We start from the raw sequence: 18525 nt of genomic DNA on the forward strand, positions 1-18525 counted from the left end.
AAAAATTATCTGGGCCAAAATGTCAATAGTGCCAAGGTTGAAGAACCGTGGTCTAGAAGAAAAGTAAGCATTTAGGTCATGGGTCTTCACTTGGGCCTAATACCGCCCCGAAGACATCTAGTAAGGCTCGTGGGTACATAATGAGGGAGAGGGGTGGTAGCATACTTCTAACCTACATGGGAAACTCCAGGATCTTACCTGGAACTGCCTTCAGGGCACCCATTCTCACTACTACTACTATTACCGCATTCTCAAGCCCTTAATGGAAAACCTCACCTACCCATGCAAAGGGCCTGGACTTCCTGTATAGAACAAAAGGGAGAGGGAAAAGCCTACCTGCCTGACCCCCTGCCCAAGTTTGTAACCATTTCAGTCTCCACAAAGACCAGATTTGTGTTGTTCCCACTCATCCACCTCACCTCCCACCTTACCAAGCACCATGGAAGGAAAGTAGGAAGTACAGGGCTGTGGATAAATTGGATAACGAGGCCATATTCAGCTGGCCAAGCAAGAAAGGGTCTCAGCCAGCCTCATATTTCCCTTTTGTTGACCCAGGTAGGGTAGGTTAGCTGACAGGAGAGCTTCAGAAGAAGCAAACCTTTGTAGGAAAGGGACATCCCCAGCCTTTGGGTGATCAGATCAGATATGCTAAATGCCCCTGCTCTTGGTTATATTTAGAGCTCTAAAGCTTCCTCTATGCCCTCCATGCAACTTCACAGAGGAAAGAATAAATGCCTAGGTAGTAAAGTACCTTAGCCAGAGAAGGTATGAGGGAAGTGGAATCAGAGATCAGACATCCATTCTCCCAACCCCACCACCAGCTGCTAGTCTTCTCACCTCTAGTTCATTCAGCCTCTGGATTCGGGGAGTAAACCTGAAGTTGTCCACTTCTACAGCAAAGGGTGGCTGCCAGTCCTGAGGGGGTACAGAGGGGAAAGGGAGTTGGGTTATTCAAGCATAGTGCAAGACCAGAGGGCACCAAAAGCAGCTCAGCACCCCATTCATGCCTTTCCAGACCTCTAGCCACCCCAGACCTTTTCACCTTGCAAACACCCAACCCACTACCCCCACACACAGAACTCACAACAAGGCCTTAGCAGCCCCTCAAGTCCACACCAAACGCCTCAAGCACATGCTCTAGGAAACTTCTCCAGAGTCCCTTCTAACAGTACAGTGATAGGATTTCAAGAAATAGATAGGGCCCAAAAGAGAGGACCTCAAACTCTCTGTACATCCACATTAACCCTTCATCCCCCAGGCATGTGCTGTAGGACACACAGTATAGAAGTACTGGAAAGCATACAGGATCTGGAGTCAGAAGGCCTGGGTTCATGTTCTAGCTTCACTACTTACTAGCTATGGGATTTTACCTTTCTGAATCTGTTTTCTCATCTATAAGGTGGGAATATGAACTTTTGCCCTGGCTCCCTCACAAGACTGATAAGGAGAATTAAACTGATTTCCAAATGAAAATGTTATCCAAAGTAGTCATCATTAAGACTTTACATCTAAGACTGACCCCACCATCCAATACACATGCAGGGTAGCTTAGCTCTGATTCTGGCAGGATTTGAAGGTTTGCGCCTTTAATGTCTGTTCTCTCAGTTTAAAGGGCCTGAGATAGACACTGCAGGGAAGAGCAAGAAACAGGGAGCAAGAATCTGCATCACTCACCCAGTCTGGAAGGCTTCCTGTGGGTCCTCTCTCAAACACCTGCCCAGTACAGGAAGAGGCAGGGGAGGAAGGGGGGTGGGGTATAAGTGCTCAAATGCCTGACTGTGGTGGCAAAGAATGGGAGGATTTGGGGAAGAGGGAAGTCAGGGAAAGATAATGAAAATGGGGGAGGCTTTGTCCTGCCAAGTTGGAGCTTGTTGTGTCCTGCCCAAATGAGGGCTGTGGAGAGCCCCCTCTCCAATGACCTCCCTCCAAAAAATTCCCATGCAGTCCTCTCCTCCCCAGAGCCCTGGTTCCTGCTGGGGCGGTGAAAAGAACTTAGAGCAACCTAGACAAATGCCTTCATCTTACGAATGGGGAAAGTGAGGCCCCGAGAAGAAATGTGATCTCTCCAAAATCACATGCTGAGTTAGTGGTAGAGCCAAGACTAGAACCCATGTCTTCTGACCTCCGTCTGCTCCAAGGCTCTTTGCACTACATCAGGCTACCAGTGTTCATACACACATGCGTAGATATGGAAGTGGGGGAGGGGGGTAGTAAAGAAGAAAAAGCTGTTGGCCTCTTCTGCACACACACTTTTAGAAAAGGGGCCAGAGGACTCATACTGGCATGCACACGTACCCCCCCACCCCCCAGGAGGTAGCAAACACCTGGGGCTCAGCGAAGCAGGAGTGAAAAAAAGTAGACTAAAATGGTATGGCTCAAGCCCAGACAAACTCCCCATGCCCTCTTGCCCCCCATCAGGAGGGCACTCCCCTCAGTTTCCCAGGTAACCTAGGTAGAAAGGTGCTCAAACCCAAAACTCCAGGCACCCTTCTTTCCTGCTGAATCAAGTTCTAGACAAAAATAAGTGCATCATCAAGCAACCTGACAGGAAATGGCAAAACCGGAATCCTAGAGCAGGAGCTGTGGGTACAACTCCAGCAAACCTCCCTGCCCGGCTCTCCCTGGGACCTATGAGCTCCCTCATCCTGCCTTCAGTCCCATACTCCTGTGTGCCAAATATTCAGTATGTCAGAATTATCAGGATGGTGATAAAAAGGTTGGCTACCTGAGGTAGGGAGCAAGGCCCTTCCAAGCTCCCCTAGGTCTACTCCAGGGTACCAACACTCTCCTCCCACCCATCTTCCCCAAGAGTAGCAGTCACCTGTCTAGCAACTGAGACCCAAATCACCTTCCTCAGGCAAACCTCCAATTTCCAAGCACCCACCCATACACAGACTCCCGGAACTCTAGGCCCAAGCACCACTGGGGTGAGTGCTTCAAATTCCAGCCCGAAGGCCCAGCTGCCTAAAGGCAGCCTAGGAGCAGCCCTACTGGAGGAAAAAAACAGAACAAAACCAGAGAGAGCCAGGTCTCTTGGATTGGAGGGAAGCACACTGTTGGGATAAAGAAGAGAAGCATAACAAAGGATGGCCCCCTGCAGGTCACACACACACACCAGGGACATGTCACTTTTCCCCTTCCTGGTCCCCCAAGGAAGGGTAACAATACCTACACAAGACCAGCCTGCTCAGGTAAGTCCAAGGTAGGAAAATGGAAATTTCAGGCCTCAACTACCCCCTATGTCAGATATGCCTCTTTCCCACAGGTCTGCCAGACCACTTCAGGGAGTGCCTCCTTGAGGCTGCCCAGGACTCCAGTCTCTCCTTTCTGCTAGCCTTCCTGACCTCTCACTACCCACTGCCACTCCCTCACCATGGACAAGGATACCTCAGAGATCTGTGGCCAGGCTCCAACACGGAAGAGATTAGCTTACCCAACACCTCCCAGAGGATCCATTTGAAACCAGCCTAGATCTGTGGCTGGGCATCAGAAAGCACCAAGCTGAATAAGGAGGCCTGTAGTGCCCTCCTCAGGTGGCACTAAGGCTTCCCATCTCTGTTCAGCCAAGAGACACCCACTCAAAAACACCCTGATCCAGACAAACTCAATTCCTGCCCTAGGAATCCCACACGGTGATTGAAGAACATATATCATCATTTCTCCTCCATGCTAACAAGGTGGCAGCCTATCCTAGCCCTTGGGGGGCTTCTCCTGGCCTGAAGCCAGGCCCAGGAGCAAAGATGTGCCCTTTGTCACTGACCTCTGGGAATCAAGTGTTCCAAAGGAGGCAGACTTCCTTTAGCTCTATTCTGTTTCTGGGAGTCCGAAAATACCCTATTCTCTGGGACCTCCTACATCCTGGGACAGAACAGAGTAGAAGTCTTCTGAGAAGGACTCATAACCCACCCCCAAGCTGACTGGTCCAAGCCTCTCCATAGAAGTCAAGTTCAGGGGGTGATGTGCAAGAAAGGCCCTGACAGTGCCTTCATCTAGGAAAAGAAGGGGACCCCTGAACCCACCTCAGGGGAGCCAGATAGAGCATTCCCTGTGAGACTGATCTACCAGGCCAAGATTTTATCATAAATGGACTGGTCTGGCAGGGTATGAGTAAATATGAGTCAACCCACATAGGAGCAAACCAACGACCACATCAAACACCTTCACAGTCACAATAATTATCACTTATCTAGTGCCTACCTCACACTGACGCTACCTAGTTTAACCAATTCTCGAAATAACCATTCATGGGACTCATTTCACAGGCTCAGAGAAATTACTACTTGTCCAAGGTTACGCAGTTGGTAAGCGGCCGAGCAGGGTTTTGAACCCAGGTCTGTCTCCCTTCAGAGCTGTGATCTTTCCACTGTACCACACTGCCTGCCTTAAAAGAAGTGATGACCGTTGATGGGAGAAAATCCTTATTTAGTGCAGCCTTGACCTGGGTGGTCCTGGGTAACTAAGGGACATGCAGGTGCCTCTCTGTGAACTCTCCCCGGCCCACTAAGCATCCCTGTCTTTGACCCTTACGAAGAGTAATTCTGAAAGGCAGGGTGAGAGTAGGGGGTGGGTCTCTGACCCCAGGTCACTTGGGGGCCTCATACCACGAGAAGACCCCTGGCCCCAGCACCTTTTTTCCAACCCGCGCCGCATCCACAATGGTCCCCGCCACCCCATTCTCCCACACGTCGAGCTGCCCTCCGCCCCAGACTTCTCCGCCGGCTACCCTAATTCCTCGTCGCCAACCTCGCTGCCGGCGACCACCGGTCCCGGGCCTTACCGCGGGTGGGCGGATCTTGCAAATGCCCGACTTCTCAGCGATGGGTCTGATTTTCGCGATGTAGCCAAGAGGGTCTCGGAACTCGGCCCAGCTAGGCTCGAACACCGGGCACTCCGGCGGCGGTAGAAAGTCGTCGGACCCCGGCTCCATGGTGGGCCCTAGGACTAGAGGGCTTGGACCGCCCTTAAGGACTCATGGCGGACGCCGCTGTATGAAACCGAGGCACTGCTCGCAGACTAGGCCCTAAGCTGGGCGGCCGCCGCCGCCCGCCGGGGGCCTAGGGGGCGTGTGGCTGCCGCGCTCTGAGAGCCTCAGGCTGACGCTACTGCTACCGCCTCTTTTTCCTGCTCCGTTCCTTCCAAACTCTGCCGCTGCCTCACAACTACCGCAGCATTCACCACCACGGTTACCTCCCAACCGCCGCGGCCTTCATCGCCGCCGCCGCCATCTTGGTTTGTGAGCGTCTCCCCCCCACCACAACAAATAGGATCCCTCCGCGGGGTGTCCCTCGGAGCCTCGTATATCTTGCGTGAGGCCAAGCCCTAGGAACCCTCATCCCGTGGGGATCGAGTTGAATCGGCAGGCATGGAGTTCCTATTTGGAAGTGGAAACTCAAAAGTACCTCCCAGACTGAGAGAAAATAGTCCACCTCAGCGGCGGAAGAGCAAAATTGTTATTAAACTGCCGGATCCTTTTTCCGGATGGACCGGCGGGGCACGTTTAAAGGCCAGTGGTGCGCATGCGCGTTATGGAGACAGACCGGAAGAGGAGCTGGCGTTGGTGGGTGGTGGGCCTAAACTAGCACCCCCCTCGATGACCTCAGCCCTGGCGCAAGCCCCGCCCCAACGCTCTCTCTTTCTCCCGGGTTTTTCCGGTGTGGGCTGCGGAAGGCGGCTTCGGGTGCCTGATTGCGGGGGACAACTTCTGCTGGTCCGCAGGTTGGGGGAGACGTACTGAGGAGCTGACACTTTTGGGGCTTTGAAAGAAGCCAGGCAGGAGGCTGCTCACACCCCGGGGGTTATGGATTTTTAGAATGCTGGGTCCCAAGGAGAGGAAGGAAATATTTATTTCGTCCAAGGTTATGCGTAGAGGCTGCTCAGAGATGGTGCTTCCATTCTTACCCCCAAAGAGTCATTGTCAGTCAGCATTTTAATGAACATTTTCAACTGTTTTCTATGCACTTCTATTGTGTGCATATTTGTGGCGTGTACTCCCACAAAGTAAGCCTGAGTGTATATATGTTTTAACTATCAGTTGTTTAGCAACGGTGTATTTATCTATCGCCTACCGTATGAAACACCTACTGTTTGCCCATTTGTGAGCCTACAGGGTACTTATCAAACATCCGCATACGTGGATTGTATTTATTGTGTATAGCCCCTGTCATATGCATTTGAGAACCTACTGTGTGCACATCTACTCCTATTGTGTGTGTGTTAGTTGAGCAGTTTCTGAATAGGTTTATTGCAGCTACTTTAAATGAGTATCAAACCAGTATTTTGCCCATACATCAGGCATCTACTGCATTTGAGGGTCATCTATTTTATTCATCAGTTGTGGGCCTACTGCATACAGTTTGAACACCTACCGTGCACATATTAGAGTACTTGTGTACATGCTGACTTAGTGCTTATTTTGTGTTCCCCCATCAGACTGTGAATTCCTTAAGGGCAAGGATCATGTGGCCTTATACATCTTTAGCACTTGGCATGGTAAGCAGTAAATTAATGTTGAGTAAACAAAAGAAAAATGAATGTATGTTTTTGAGCAGCCTCAGTATATATTGACTGAAAATAATATATGCTCTTTGCAAACATTTCCTGTGTATATTAAGCATCTGCTATAAGCTTGAATACGTTTGAAGAGGGTGGGGAATGTCGTTCCTTCATTCAGTTAACTGTTCCTAAACACATACTGTGCCCCAGTTAGGTACATCATCCTGTCTACTTCAGGACTGTGTTAAGGACATCCTATCTAGGGAGCAGGGCACACCAGTAGGAGCTCACACCCTGGGGTCAAACAGGCCTGACTTCTAGTCCCACCAGCTCTACCATTTTCTAGTTGTGTGACCTTGAGCAAGTCCCAACCTCTGACACTGAAGTGGGGATGATAATACCTACCTTGCAGGATTGTTGTACAGTACCTGGCATGTAGAAGACCCTCCATATCTGTTAACCATTATTTTTATTTCTGAGAGTCAACAACATGTCAGAACTCATTAAGAATCTCCTTTGTGCCAGGCATTATGTGTAGTGATTTCATATTTTTTTATCACCTGAATTTTTATATTACTTTGAATGTCTGGAATCTTTATCCCCACTTAGCTTGTGAGGAAACTTGTCCCAAGTAATACAAATAGTAAGTGACATCTCTTTTCCAGTTTTCTAGGTGTCAGGGGAAACCTCAGCCCCTCTCCACCAGAAACACAGATGAAGGACCCAACTGAATAACTGTCCAGACAGGAAACAGAAAGCTAGGCAAGGTGATGCTAATAACAGTAAAATCACTAGCCTCTCACATGTGTAAGCATCTAACAGCCCACATAGCTCTTTCATACCAATTATTTCCCTTAATCTTTGCAACAGTTTTGGGAAAATTGTAGGTCAATTTACCCATTCTGTAGGTGAGGAACCACGTTCCAGAAAGATTAAACAACTTGCCCACTGTTACACAGGAAGTTGCTGACTCCTGGTCCAATGTTCTTCCTGTCATTTGCTCTCACCAGGAATAGAACTGGGCAGAAGGGTGAGAAGAATGAAGAAGGTGGGAGAATATGCCAAATCCTAGGCTGAAGGAAGTTCACCTTTCCATCTGGAGGCAGCTCAGTGAAGGGCAAAGAACATGAATCAGGAGTCAGGAGACCAGGTTTCCCATAGCCTTCTCCGAGGTCCTTAGCCCAGACATCCCCCCGCCATCCTAGAATGGCAAGTGGAAATTGCACAGAGTCTCTGAAGCCAGTCAGATCCAATTCATTCATTGATAAATATTTATTAAATTCCTACTATGCACCAGGCACTTTTCTGGGCCCTGGGAATATAACAGTGACCAAGACAGACATGGTCCCTGCTTTCCTGAATCTGACATTCACCCACTGATATCTGCCAAGTACCTTACCTCCCTGGGCCTTGATTTTCTCATTTATCCAATGAGGCTATATAATCCCTTCCTCACAGGGTAGTTATGAAGATTAGAGATAATGATGACTGCCATTCATCGAGGGCCAGGTGCTATGAAATAGGTATTGTTATCTCTGTTTTATAGATGAGGAGATTGAAGCTCAGAGAGGTATAAACTTACCTAAGTCACATGGCTAGTAAGTGGCAGAGCCAGAATTCAAACCCAGGTCTGTCTGACTGCCATAATTCTGCCTGTAAAAGTCTCAGATGGTGCCCCCCACACACACATACACACACTAAGGTGCTCAGGAAACGGGTTCCTGTCCCAAGCCTTGGGTCTTGCTGGGGACCAACCCGAGTCTGGGCACTGCAGGGTTAGGAATTGGGAAGCATCAGGGAGCTCACTGGACTGAGGGTTGGGTTGGCCTCACTCACCCACCTGGGAGAGAGGGTCTGGCATGGAGCTGGTGCAGAGCAGTGATTAGAAGGCTCAGCTGGGCTCTAGACCACACTCACCCCGTCCATGTTTTCTGGATGAACTGAATAAGAGTGACTTTGTGCCTCACTTTTTTGATTTGCAAAATAGGGTCCCTTCCAGTTCTGAAGTAGCTATGAGCTGTGAGTTCCAACTCCTAAATAGCTCTGGAATCCATCCCCTCCGCCCATGCCATTTTCTAATCTTCTACTCCCTGTGAGAGCCATTTACTATCTCTAGCCTGGATTATGAAAAGAGACTCCTCAAGGTATCAAGGTATCTGTGTGAACTCATGATACACACACACACACACACACACACACACACAGAGGGAGAGATTATGTGCTTAATACATAGATGTAACAATGAATAATATATTCAAAATAATGATAATTCCAAATGAATTATGATAGTAATAGATTATAATTCATTGAGTAAAATAAAAATCCATAACTCCACACTGATATAAATAAATAAAATGAGGGAAAAGGGAAAGCTCTTCCTTAAAGGAATGATGGAGTTAGAAAACCATCAATCGATGCTCAAACTTTTTCCAAATAAAAGAGCAAACTCTTAAAACACAGCTATAACACTTAGTGCCCAAATCTTGGTTCCTAAATGCCATTCTCAACTAAAAAGAACCAGGACTCCTTGGGGGAAAAAATGGCTTCATTCCAGAGCTGGGGGAGGGAAAGTAAAAGATGGAGCATCTTGTGGTGCCAGAAAACAAGGAAGTGCTCAAAGAAAGATGGAGACCTGCTGAAAGGACACAGGAGCCAGCTTGGAGGGCCTCTTGCTGGCCAAATCTGGGACATTTTTAATATCAAAATAAAGAATTATATTAATGGGTTATATATAACTCATTGAATAAAATAGACAACCATGAGTCCATGAGGATATAAATAAATAAATGTAGAAGGGAAAGCTCTCCCTTATAGTGGAAAGCCAAATTAATCCATGTCAAAAGAATGATGGCATTTGAAAATCACCATTTGGCAACCTGGAGAATCATTAGGGAATGCTAAAACTGGTGGGTGAAAGTTTGAGGAGTAACAGGATATTTACATAATTTCAATGCATCTCTCCACAAGATACTCATTAATTACAAAGGGAAAAATAGCAACTTTACGGTGGAGACACTATGTAGCTCAATGTGTCACCTGGTCTTACTTTAGCTCCTACTGGGGCCTGGGTGAGAAAACCTGTTGGCAAGAGAGTAATAAGGAGACAGGGATTGCCCACCTCTGTGCTTTGGGATGTGCTGTGCCCACTACCTGGGCTACCCTCTCCCATTCTTTTCTCACTATTCCACTAAAACATCGCATACTTGTGCACCTCCAGGCGTTTGCACATACTGCTCTCTCTGACAAATGCCCTTCTTTACTGGGGTATTTCCTACTGCTGAAGGTGCAGTTCCAGAAACCCTTCCCTGATGCCCACCCCCACCCCAAGTTAGGTTTTTCCTTCTTTGCGCCTCCTTCCTGGGCCTGTGCTTCCTTCTGGGCCTGTACTTATTATTATATTGTATTGACATTATCCCCGCCAAGCTGGCCACTCCTGAAGGTCTTGTCCTGTGCTATCCAATATGGTAGCCACTACCCACATGTGGCTATTTAAATTCTAAAATTCGGAGTGTTGGCCTGGTGGCGTAGTGGTTAAGTTCGTGCACTCTGCTTCGGTGGCCCAGGGTTTGTGGGTTTGAATCCCGGGCATGGACCTACACACTGCTCATCAAGTCACGCTGTGGCAGCATCCCATATACAAAGTAGAGGAAGATTGGCACAGCTGTTAGCTCAGGGCAAATCTTCCTCAAGCAAAAAGAAGATTGGCAACAGATGTTAGCTCAGGGCCAATCTTCCTCACCAAAAGAAAAAAAAAGTCGGTTCCTCAGTCTCACTAGCCACATTTCAAGTGCTCAATAGCAACATGTGGCTAGGGGTTACCATATTGGACAGCACAGGTGTAGGACATTTGCATTATCACAGAAAGACCTATTAGACAGCACTGGTTTAGGACAAAGAACTCTGTGAGATTCTAGGACCTTTGTCCTTTGTTTTGTGTTGTCCCTCCCCATCCACATCCCCATAGAGATTGGCAGTAGAACCTTTGATATGAGCACAGCCATGGGCCCGCTGTCTCAGGTCCTTGAAGAAATGGGGAGGTGAGGAGCTGAACTACCCCTCCACAGTCTGGATGGTGAGCCTCCAGGGAGAGAGGAAGGGTGGGGCAGAGACAGCCCAGTGCTGGGACTACAATGAGGAGGGGAGGAGGAGAACATAGGACAGAGCTGACAGAAGCATGCAGAGGTCCCAGAGGGGCCCAAAAGCTGGTACACAGGTTGCATCTATCAATAAATCAACCAATGCAAAGATACCTTACTCTAAGATTCAGCTTAGAAAGAACCATTCATTCATTCATTCATTCAAGTCAACAAAATTTTAGTGTCATCTGTGCTGTGCCAAGCACTATGCTTGGCAATGCTCTGGATAGAGATGATTCAGACCAGTGTCACTCTTGAGCCACTTATGGCCTGGTAGGGAAGATAGATAATGATGTGAGGGATCTCAGAGAATGTGATCAAGGGCACATTTTGTGAGGGATGGGTCCTTTAAGCTCATCTCACAAGAGTGAGAAAACCTTGATCAGGGATGTTGGGGGAGCACATCTGGCAAGAGGGAAGGAACAGGTAAAATACTGAGTTTGGAAATTACATACACTGGCCTTTTCAGGGAACAGTGAGCAGATGGCCAAAGTGTGGGCAAGGAATGAGAGTTAGGGCTACAGAGATTGGCTAGGGCCACACAGTGGAGGACCTCCAACATCAAGACAAGGAGTTTGCACTTATTTCTGTAGGTGGCCAAAAACAGCTGACTGTGTGTTTGGCAGGAGATAGGCATTTCACATGCATCTATTAACAATTGCCCTGCAAGATTATAATCTCTATTTTACAGGCGAAAGACCAGGCTCTGAGGGGCTAGGTGACTTGCCAAACACAACACAGTCAGGTCTATGACTGAGCCAGGATTTGAGTGCTAAAAGCTGAGCTTTGGGAAGATGAGACCAGGATCAAGCTGAAGGTGGGAGAAGGAGCGACCAAAGGCAATCTAGCTTGGTCCACCAGGGAAGAAACAAAAAAAATGCTGATTAGACTTGATTTCAGACCCCCTGGGTCTAAGCTCTTCAAAAGCTGGTCCTCAAGGAGACAGCAAATGCTTAGATGGCCCCAGCTGCTGCTTTTGCTTAAATGTGCATATAAGGAAGAAAACAAAGACATTGGTTCAAGCTGCTCAAGAGTGGGGCCATCCAAACCGTTCCCTCTTAGAGGCTATTCCATACTCCAAGAAGGCACCAAAAATATTTACTGACTGCTGTTTCTGGGGACCCTGCTGACCCTAACCAAGAGCCATTGCTCACCCCATTCCTCCTGGGCTCTGCTGAGACTCAGGACATAATCAGTGCAGTTTAGGGGACTGGACCGGGGCCTGGCCTAGAAGTCAGGAACCCCCATCCTGACTTGCTGTGGGGCTTGGGAAAGACCCTTCCCTTCTCTGGGCCTGTCCCCTCCTCTGCGAACTAAAGGGAGTCCAGCAATTTATCTAACATCTAAGTATATACACAGAGCTCTTATAATGTATCCAGCCCCTGGCTCCCTGGCCCAGGTCACCCACCCTCTTACCCTCAAGAACAAAAGTGTGGCCAGCCGTGGGGAGGGGGACAGGGCTCCAGGGCAAAGCCAGGCCAGCCACAGGAAGGGTGAGAATAGATGCTACAAGAGTAGAAGGAAGTACCTAACTGTGAAAGGAAGAGAAGTGAACTAACTTGCTGAGCACCTACTCCATGCTGGCTGCTTGACATGTTACCTCACGTCATCATCACAACTCCATATGACAATGACTTATCACCCCAGGTTTTAAATTAAGGAAACTGCAACTCAGAGAGGGTGCCTTTCCCCAAGTGTGCATGCCTAGGAAGGGAAAAACCCCAGGATTTGAACTGGATCAACTCCAAAGCCCAGACCCTGGCCACTCTGTTATACAGACCATTAATGAGATGAGATAGGAAAACCTCCCTCACCCCCACCTCCCACCCAACCAAAGCATCTTACCCATCCAGTTACCCAAGCTTCTGTCATTAGCACCTCACCTCCCTGGGCTAAGGCCTCTCTCTCTCTCCATGGGCTCCACCGTGGGGGAGGGTGCATAAGTAGGAGGCAGAGGCAGGAGGTGAGCACAAGTTCTTTTATGAGGCATCAAATATACATTCTTATATACAAGGAGGAAAAAAGACAATGCCTGAACCCCAGATCCTCTCCATACAGCCCCTCCCACTGCCGCCCTCCCCTGGCCCCAAGCCCCAGGGTCCCTGGCCCTTCATACAGCCAGGGTCTGTCTGTCTGTACTGTAGCCCATGGTGGAGAGGGGAGAGGGAGGTAGGAGCTGAGAAAGGAGCTGGATATGCGGGGCAAGAAGAGGAGCTGGAGCTTGTAAAAAATATATTTATAATAAATAAACAGGGCTGTAAAGGGGCTGGAGAGGCAGCGGAGATTTTGACGGACAGAAGGACTCAGGCATCCTGGCTCCCAGCCCCTGCTCTGATGGCTTCAATCTCTGCCTCAGGAAGGACATCTTGGGCTCATGGTGGCCCTCTGGGAGCCTCTCTTGCCAGGGCTGATGCTGGGTGCCCTGCCCCAGCGAGGTGTGTGTGGGCGATATCTGTAAAGTGCATTGTCTTCAGTCGTAGGTGGGGTAAGTGTTAGGGAATGGGGGGGGCATGCAATATGGGTGAGGGAGGGCAGTGCCCTTCTCATCCCAGACCTGAGCCCCCCGCAAACCTATCTGGACTTTGACCAAGATAAGAACGTTGCAAGGAGAGGCAAGATCTTGGAGCTGAAGAGTTCTGGGCTGGGGCCCACTGGAGAGAGGGCATAGACTGGCTCCAGAGAGGAAGCACTGCCCCATTTGGGGGCCAGCATAAGCGGGGGCCCACCCACCGAGTGCACTGACAGCCCATGTCCTCCAGCAGACGGAGAGACACATGGAGTTGTGTAGCTAGGCCCTGAGGTCAGAGAGAGGGCAGAGCCACGTGAGCTTTGGCCACAACTCTACAGAGCTCCCTCCTAGCCCCACATGGCCAGAGGGGCCCTGAGGAGGCCTTTGCTCTCATCACTCCTGACACCTGCCATTCCCTACCTGCCAGAGCTGACAGGGAGCTCATACTGGCCCAGAGGTCTGAGGCCACCCAGCTAGACCTCTGGGGGAAAAGGGAGGAGGGTGAAGAGAGGAAAGAGAGGATGAGGATCTCCGGAAGGTCCTCACCACTCCCCAGAGCTCGAGCCCTGCATCCAGGCTTCAAGTGGCAAGGATCCTCCCATCTGGAAGGAAACTCCATGGCAACTGCTGGGGGTTAGAGGAGGGGTCCCGAGGCAGGGAGGAAGTGGGGAGGAGGACATCTCTATGTGTATATATATTTTGGAAAATCTGAGGAAGCAGAGAGGGTGCAAAGCCCCTCTCCTGTGGATTTCCCAGACCTCCCTGGACCCCAGCTCACTCTCTCCATTCATCAGACCACGGTGCTGATCCGGCTTGGCTTGGCCTTGGGGTTTACAGTGGGTGGGTTGGCCGTGCCAGGGGGCCCAGAGGCGTGCAGTGGGCCATGGGGGGAGGTGGGTGGCAGGGGTGAGTGCGGGGTGTGGGGTGAGGGTGGGGGCAGGGGTGGGTAGGAGGGGTGAGGTGGGATGGGTGAGTGTGGTGACAATGGTGACTGGGGTGGTGGGGGTGGGAATAGGAGCCCCCTGGTGGCCGGGATCCAGGGCCTCCAGTGGCCCCTGCTGCTGGCATCATCTGTGGGTGGTGGCTGAAGATGAAGTGCTTGGGGCCCTGTTTGTGGGCTGGAGGGTGTTGGGGGGCAGGACTGTACAGGGGCAGTGGGGATGTGGGTTGATGCAGGGGGTGGCGGCCATGTGGAGCAAACTGAGGGTGTCCTCCAGCCCCCCGTCTGGGAGCCCTGCCTGGCCGGCCCAAGGTATAGTGCTGAGGGCCTGGGACTGGGCCGTGGGCATGGAAGTGGCGATGTGGCCCCACAGGTGGGGCTGAGGCGGGAGGTGGTGGAATGGAGCCCAGCTGGGGCAGGGGCGGGGGCTGCTGAGGAGGTGGGGGGAGAGGAGGTTGCTGGGGTGGGAGGTAGGGCGGCGGGGCAGGGCCTGGTCCTTGGCAATACTGGGCATGCAGGGCCTGGAGCTTGGACTGCCCATCAGGTAGCACCCCCAGGCCACCGTGGCTATGACCATGGTGGTGGTGGTGGTGGTGGTGGTGGGTGGAAGAAGCAGATGAAGAGGAGGCAGAGGCCTGGCCTGTTGGCGGTGGTGGCATCTGGAAGGGCCCCTTGCCCCGCTTGCTTCCAAATAGGGAGCCCAGGAAGGATGAGGAGTTGGAGACGGGCCTCTGGCTCTTGTACTCCTCTGGCGGCGGGGGTGGGGGCGGAGGTGGCATCCTCTGGTGAGGGCGTGGACTGCTAATAACAGACCCCTGGAAGGGGTGGGGGGAGTCAGGCCAGTCTAGACATCTTAAACCCCCAACCCTAAACTCCACCCGGTCCCTGAGGGCTGGAGCTGGGGAGACAGGAACCCCCACGGCATAATGAAAAGCAAGTAACAGTCCTGTACTTGTACATGGAGCTCCCCAGCTTGCAGAGCTCTGCTGTCACATCCACTATCTCATCTGAGCTTCAGCTGAGAGAGGAAGAATTAGTAGTACCTCCTCCTCATCCCCATTTTGCAGGCAGGGAGAATGTTAGGCCCAGAGAGACAGAGTGACTTGCTCAGGCTCAAAGAGCAGGACTTGGACGTAAGAGCTTCTTGCCGCCCAACTCCAAGGGAATCACTACTCTGAGTCGGCCCTGGGGTTGAGCGGGGGCTTGGGAGAGTGGAAGACAGACTGAGAGACAGGCAGAGTGAGGACAGAGTTGAGGACAGATGGAGAGAGTGGTTGGCTGGGAGAGGCAGCCACAGGGTTCCCAGCAGGGAAGAAGGGGAAGCAACAGGTCCCCTCCTCCTCTGGGGTTTCATGGCAGGGCAGGGATCATGCAGAGGACGAGTGGGGCAGGAGCTGGCACTTACTTCGATGGTGCTGTCCAGCGATCCCACGCTGTTACGCCGCCCCCGCTTCCCTGCACCCACAAGCAAGGAGCCCAGCGTCAGAGCAGCAACCCCCCCTCCCCACCCTGCTGGGCTCCAGAGCTGGGCACCAGGCCTGGGCCCCTCCCAGGGACAGACACCTCTTTTCCCTTTCCCCCGTTGAGAGGGGGAGGTGGGGAGGAGGAGAGGTGGCGGAGGAGCAAGAGGAGGAAAAGATGGAGGAGGAGGAGAGGTGGTGTCAGAGAGACAGAAGAGGAAAAAGAGGAGGAGAGGTGGAGCAGCGAGAGAGAGGGGCTAAGACTGTGGCCCCACTTCACACTCCCTGGCCCAAACCCCGGGCTCCACCTGTTCTGACCTGGCTCCCAGGCCCCCTGCAGTGCAGCACCCAGGGCTCTGGATAAAGGCAGGGTGCGTGCATGTGTGGCGGGTGCAGGGAAGGCTGGCGGTCAACGATAGGAAGCAAAGAGGACACCCGGTCCCGCGTCTCCCCAGCCAGGGCAGGGGCCCAGAAGACTTGCCTGCGTCAGAGAGGTCTCGCAGGGAACTGCTGAGGGCGCCCCGTTTGAGCCCATCGCCTGCCCCATATGTGTCCTCCAGGCTGGTGCGGGCCAGCGTGCCATTCACTGAGTCCTTGGCCCCTCCCGGCTGTGAGGCGTTAGGCCGCATCATACCTTTCTGCTTCTCCAGCTCCGCTGGGTGGCAGTAGGGGACACAGGGAGCGAAGGTCAGGAACAGGAGCAAGAGGCCACCTGACTGACCCCAAACCTGCATGGGCCTTCCCCCTCCTTACTCGCTCTGTCCCCAGGCCTCCTGCTTTGCCCCCTGGACAACCAGCATGTTCCCCAAAACCTCAGCTACATCTCCAAAGCTCCCAAAGCACCCAGCCCCATCTCATGACATCTCCTCTGGCTCTGTCTTCCCTTCCTCCCTCTCAGTGCCTGTTCCTCCTGCTCCTCTCCCCCTTCTCTCGCCCTTCTTGCTTCTCCTCTCCTCTGCCCGCTCTCAGTCTGGTCTCCCAAACTACCCCTGCCCTTCAAAACAGAGCTTCACAGCAGCTGGTTTGCAGCAGGGCCAGAAGGCCCTTCTAGCCTATGGCAGAGGGCAATCATCCCAGAGTCCGCTCAGTTCTCAGATACCTTGCTCCAGAGCAGAGGGCTCCTGGAAGGACAGGAGCAGGAAACCGACAGGAATCGAATCCTCTATTATGCGCCAGCAGAATGCTGGGTGGGGTGCGCACTTGCTCTCTCTCAATCCTTATAACAGTTCGGAGGTAAGTATTATCATCCACATTTTTCAGAGGAAGAAACTGAGAAGCTGAGAAGTCATAGAGCTTGCCCAGGCAGCTGGAAATGGGGGAGCTGACATTCTGAAAGCAGGTCTGCCTGAGTCCAGAGCCTGTGCTCTTCGGCCTCCTTACACCCCTACCTCCCTGCAGAGGTCATGGAGACGTTTGTCTATCGCCCTCCTCGCATCTTGGTATGCTCACCGCTCTCTCCAAATGTCCCCAGGGTATCAAGGATCTGGTAAACTGAAATGTGTAACCCTGCCTTGTTGGGGAGTAGAGTAGACCCTGGAACTGTGAAGGCCTCACCAAGGAACTGTCCGCCGCCTCTGTCTCGCTCTCTCTGTCTGCCTGCATCTTTCTCCTTAACACCATGTTACTTAACTGTGACTGCTTAGCCTGGAGAAGAGAAAACTTGGAGGGCACTGGGAGGAATGAGATGTAATCACTATTTTCCATTATATATGATCAAAACGACTTGGCGTGGCCCCTGGGGGCTGGGAGGATGGGTCACTGGGACTCAGCTCAGGAACTAGAAGGTGGGGAGAGGACAGGAGAGGCTGGGAAGGGGAATAACATTTATTGGACACCTAAGATATTCAACATTAGTGTCCTACTGGCATGTAGGACACTTCATCTACCTTATCTCATTGAATCTCCACAACTCTGTGAAGGATAATGAAACATTATGCCAGTTTCACGTATGAAGAAATTGGGGCAACTTGCCCCAGTTTACCCAGATAATAAGTAGCATCCCTGGGATCTGAAACTAGAGTCCTACCTCCAACACCCTGATTCTTCTGCCTGCTGCCTTTCAATAGAAGGAAGAGCTGGCTCATAATTAGGGCTTGGAATAATAATCTGAGGTTGAGAGGTAATGAGCCCCTTGTCACTGAAGGTATTCAAGCCGAGGCTGAAGGGTTCCTGGAATGAGGGTAGGAAGGTTGGACAAGCTAACCCTCAACACTGAGATTCTCAGAGGACAGGATTCTTGGTGTCTGCAGGGCACTGTATCAGGAGAGGGGTTAGGAGACGTGGTGGGGCTACTCACACTCCACACGGTATTTCTCCATCTCCTGCACCTCGGCAATGGACTCGCGCAGGTCGGATGTGAAGCGCAGCCGGTCCTGGAGGCTAGGGGCATTGAAGATGATGAGGACTTTGCGCTCCCCGCCAGGTACTGCAGACAGCAACTTGATCCCAAACTGGTAATCTATGAGGAAAGGGGAAGTCGGGCACCTCTGTCAGAACTGAAACAAGGTGGCTCATAGGTGAAATAATTTTTCTAATATCCAACTCCAATCCAGCCTCTTCTCTGCTCAACCATCTTCAGTGGCTCCCCTTTGCCCCCAAAGCCCCCAAATTCCTGGTACTCATGGCCCTGTTACTCCCTATGCTCTGGGATGTAAAGGCAAATTTAACTCTGGCTGCTCTCTAGAACCCCTTCCTTCACACCTCTGCCTCTACTCACATTGCTTCTGCTGCCCAGAAGGCCACCCAACAAAGCTCCTCTGGCTCAGTCCTTCAAAGCACAGCATGATCGTCATCTCTTCAGCCCACCAGAAAACATACACACCACGGTTCTCTGGGAGACCATGAGCTCCCCAGGGCACAGACCCAAGTCATACTCCACCCTGGCCTGCCCTGCATCATGGAACCAAGTAGGTGCTTTGGAGACTTCAGCTCAGTTGTAAAAGACTCCAAAAACTGGAGGCTGGTGTGGATGAAGGATGAGCATGGGGG

At 51.5% G+C, this 18525-nt stretch overlaps 2 protein-coding genes across 10 annotated transcripts in view; both read right to left on the reverse strand.

The window, feature by feature from the left end:
* The window catches only part of KDM5C (lysine demethylase 5C), a 32026-nt gene extending 26647 nt beyond the window's left edge, over positions 1-5379 (reverse strand). For 4 of the 9 annotated variants that reach the window (XM_014779761.2, XM_014779760.2, XM_014779757.2 and 1 more), the window contains exons 1-2: positions 4778-5378; positions 838-915 (exon numbers count right to left, since the gene is read on the reverse strand). In XM_014779761.2, coding sequence (XP_014635247.1) covers positions 838-915; positions 4778-4927 — 228 coding nt within the window. In that variant the 5' untranslated portion in view covers positions 4928-5378. Of the gene's footprint in view, positions 1-837; positions 916-4777 lie in introns of all 9 variants that reach the window. The other 5 variants (XM_087427591.1, XM_087427588.1, XM_004443780.3 and 2 more) reach the window with 3 other exon arrangements.
* A 7260-nt stretch (positions 5380-12639) lies between these two features.
* IQSEC2 (IQ motif and Sec7 domain ArfGEF 2) overlaps positions 12640-18525 on the reverse strand; it is a 77626-nt gene continuing 71740 nt past the window's right edge. The window contains 5 exon segments of the mRNA XM_014779764.2: positions 12640-14130; positions 14133-14892; positions 15483-15532; positions 16019-16192; positions 17834-17995. Of these exon segments, the coding sequence (XP_014635250.2) occupies positions 13928-14130; positions 14133-14892; positions 15483-15532; positions 16019-16192; positions 17834-17995 (1349 nt within the window). The 3' untranslated portion in view covers positions 12640-13927.

The sequence above is a fragment of the Ceratotherium simum genome, chromosome X, assembly GCF_057802395.1.
Source record: "Ceratotherium simum simum isolate JZ-2026a chromosome X, ASM5780239v1, whole genome shotgun sequence".
NCBI lineage: Eukaryota > Metazoa > Chordata > Mammalia > Perissodactyla > Rhinocerotidae > Ceratotherium > Ceratotherium simum.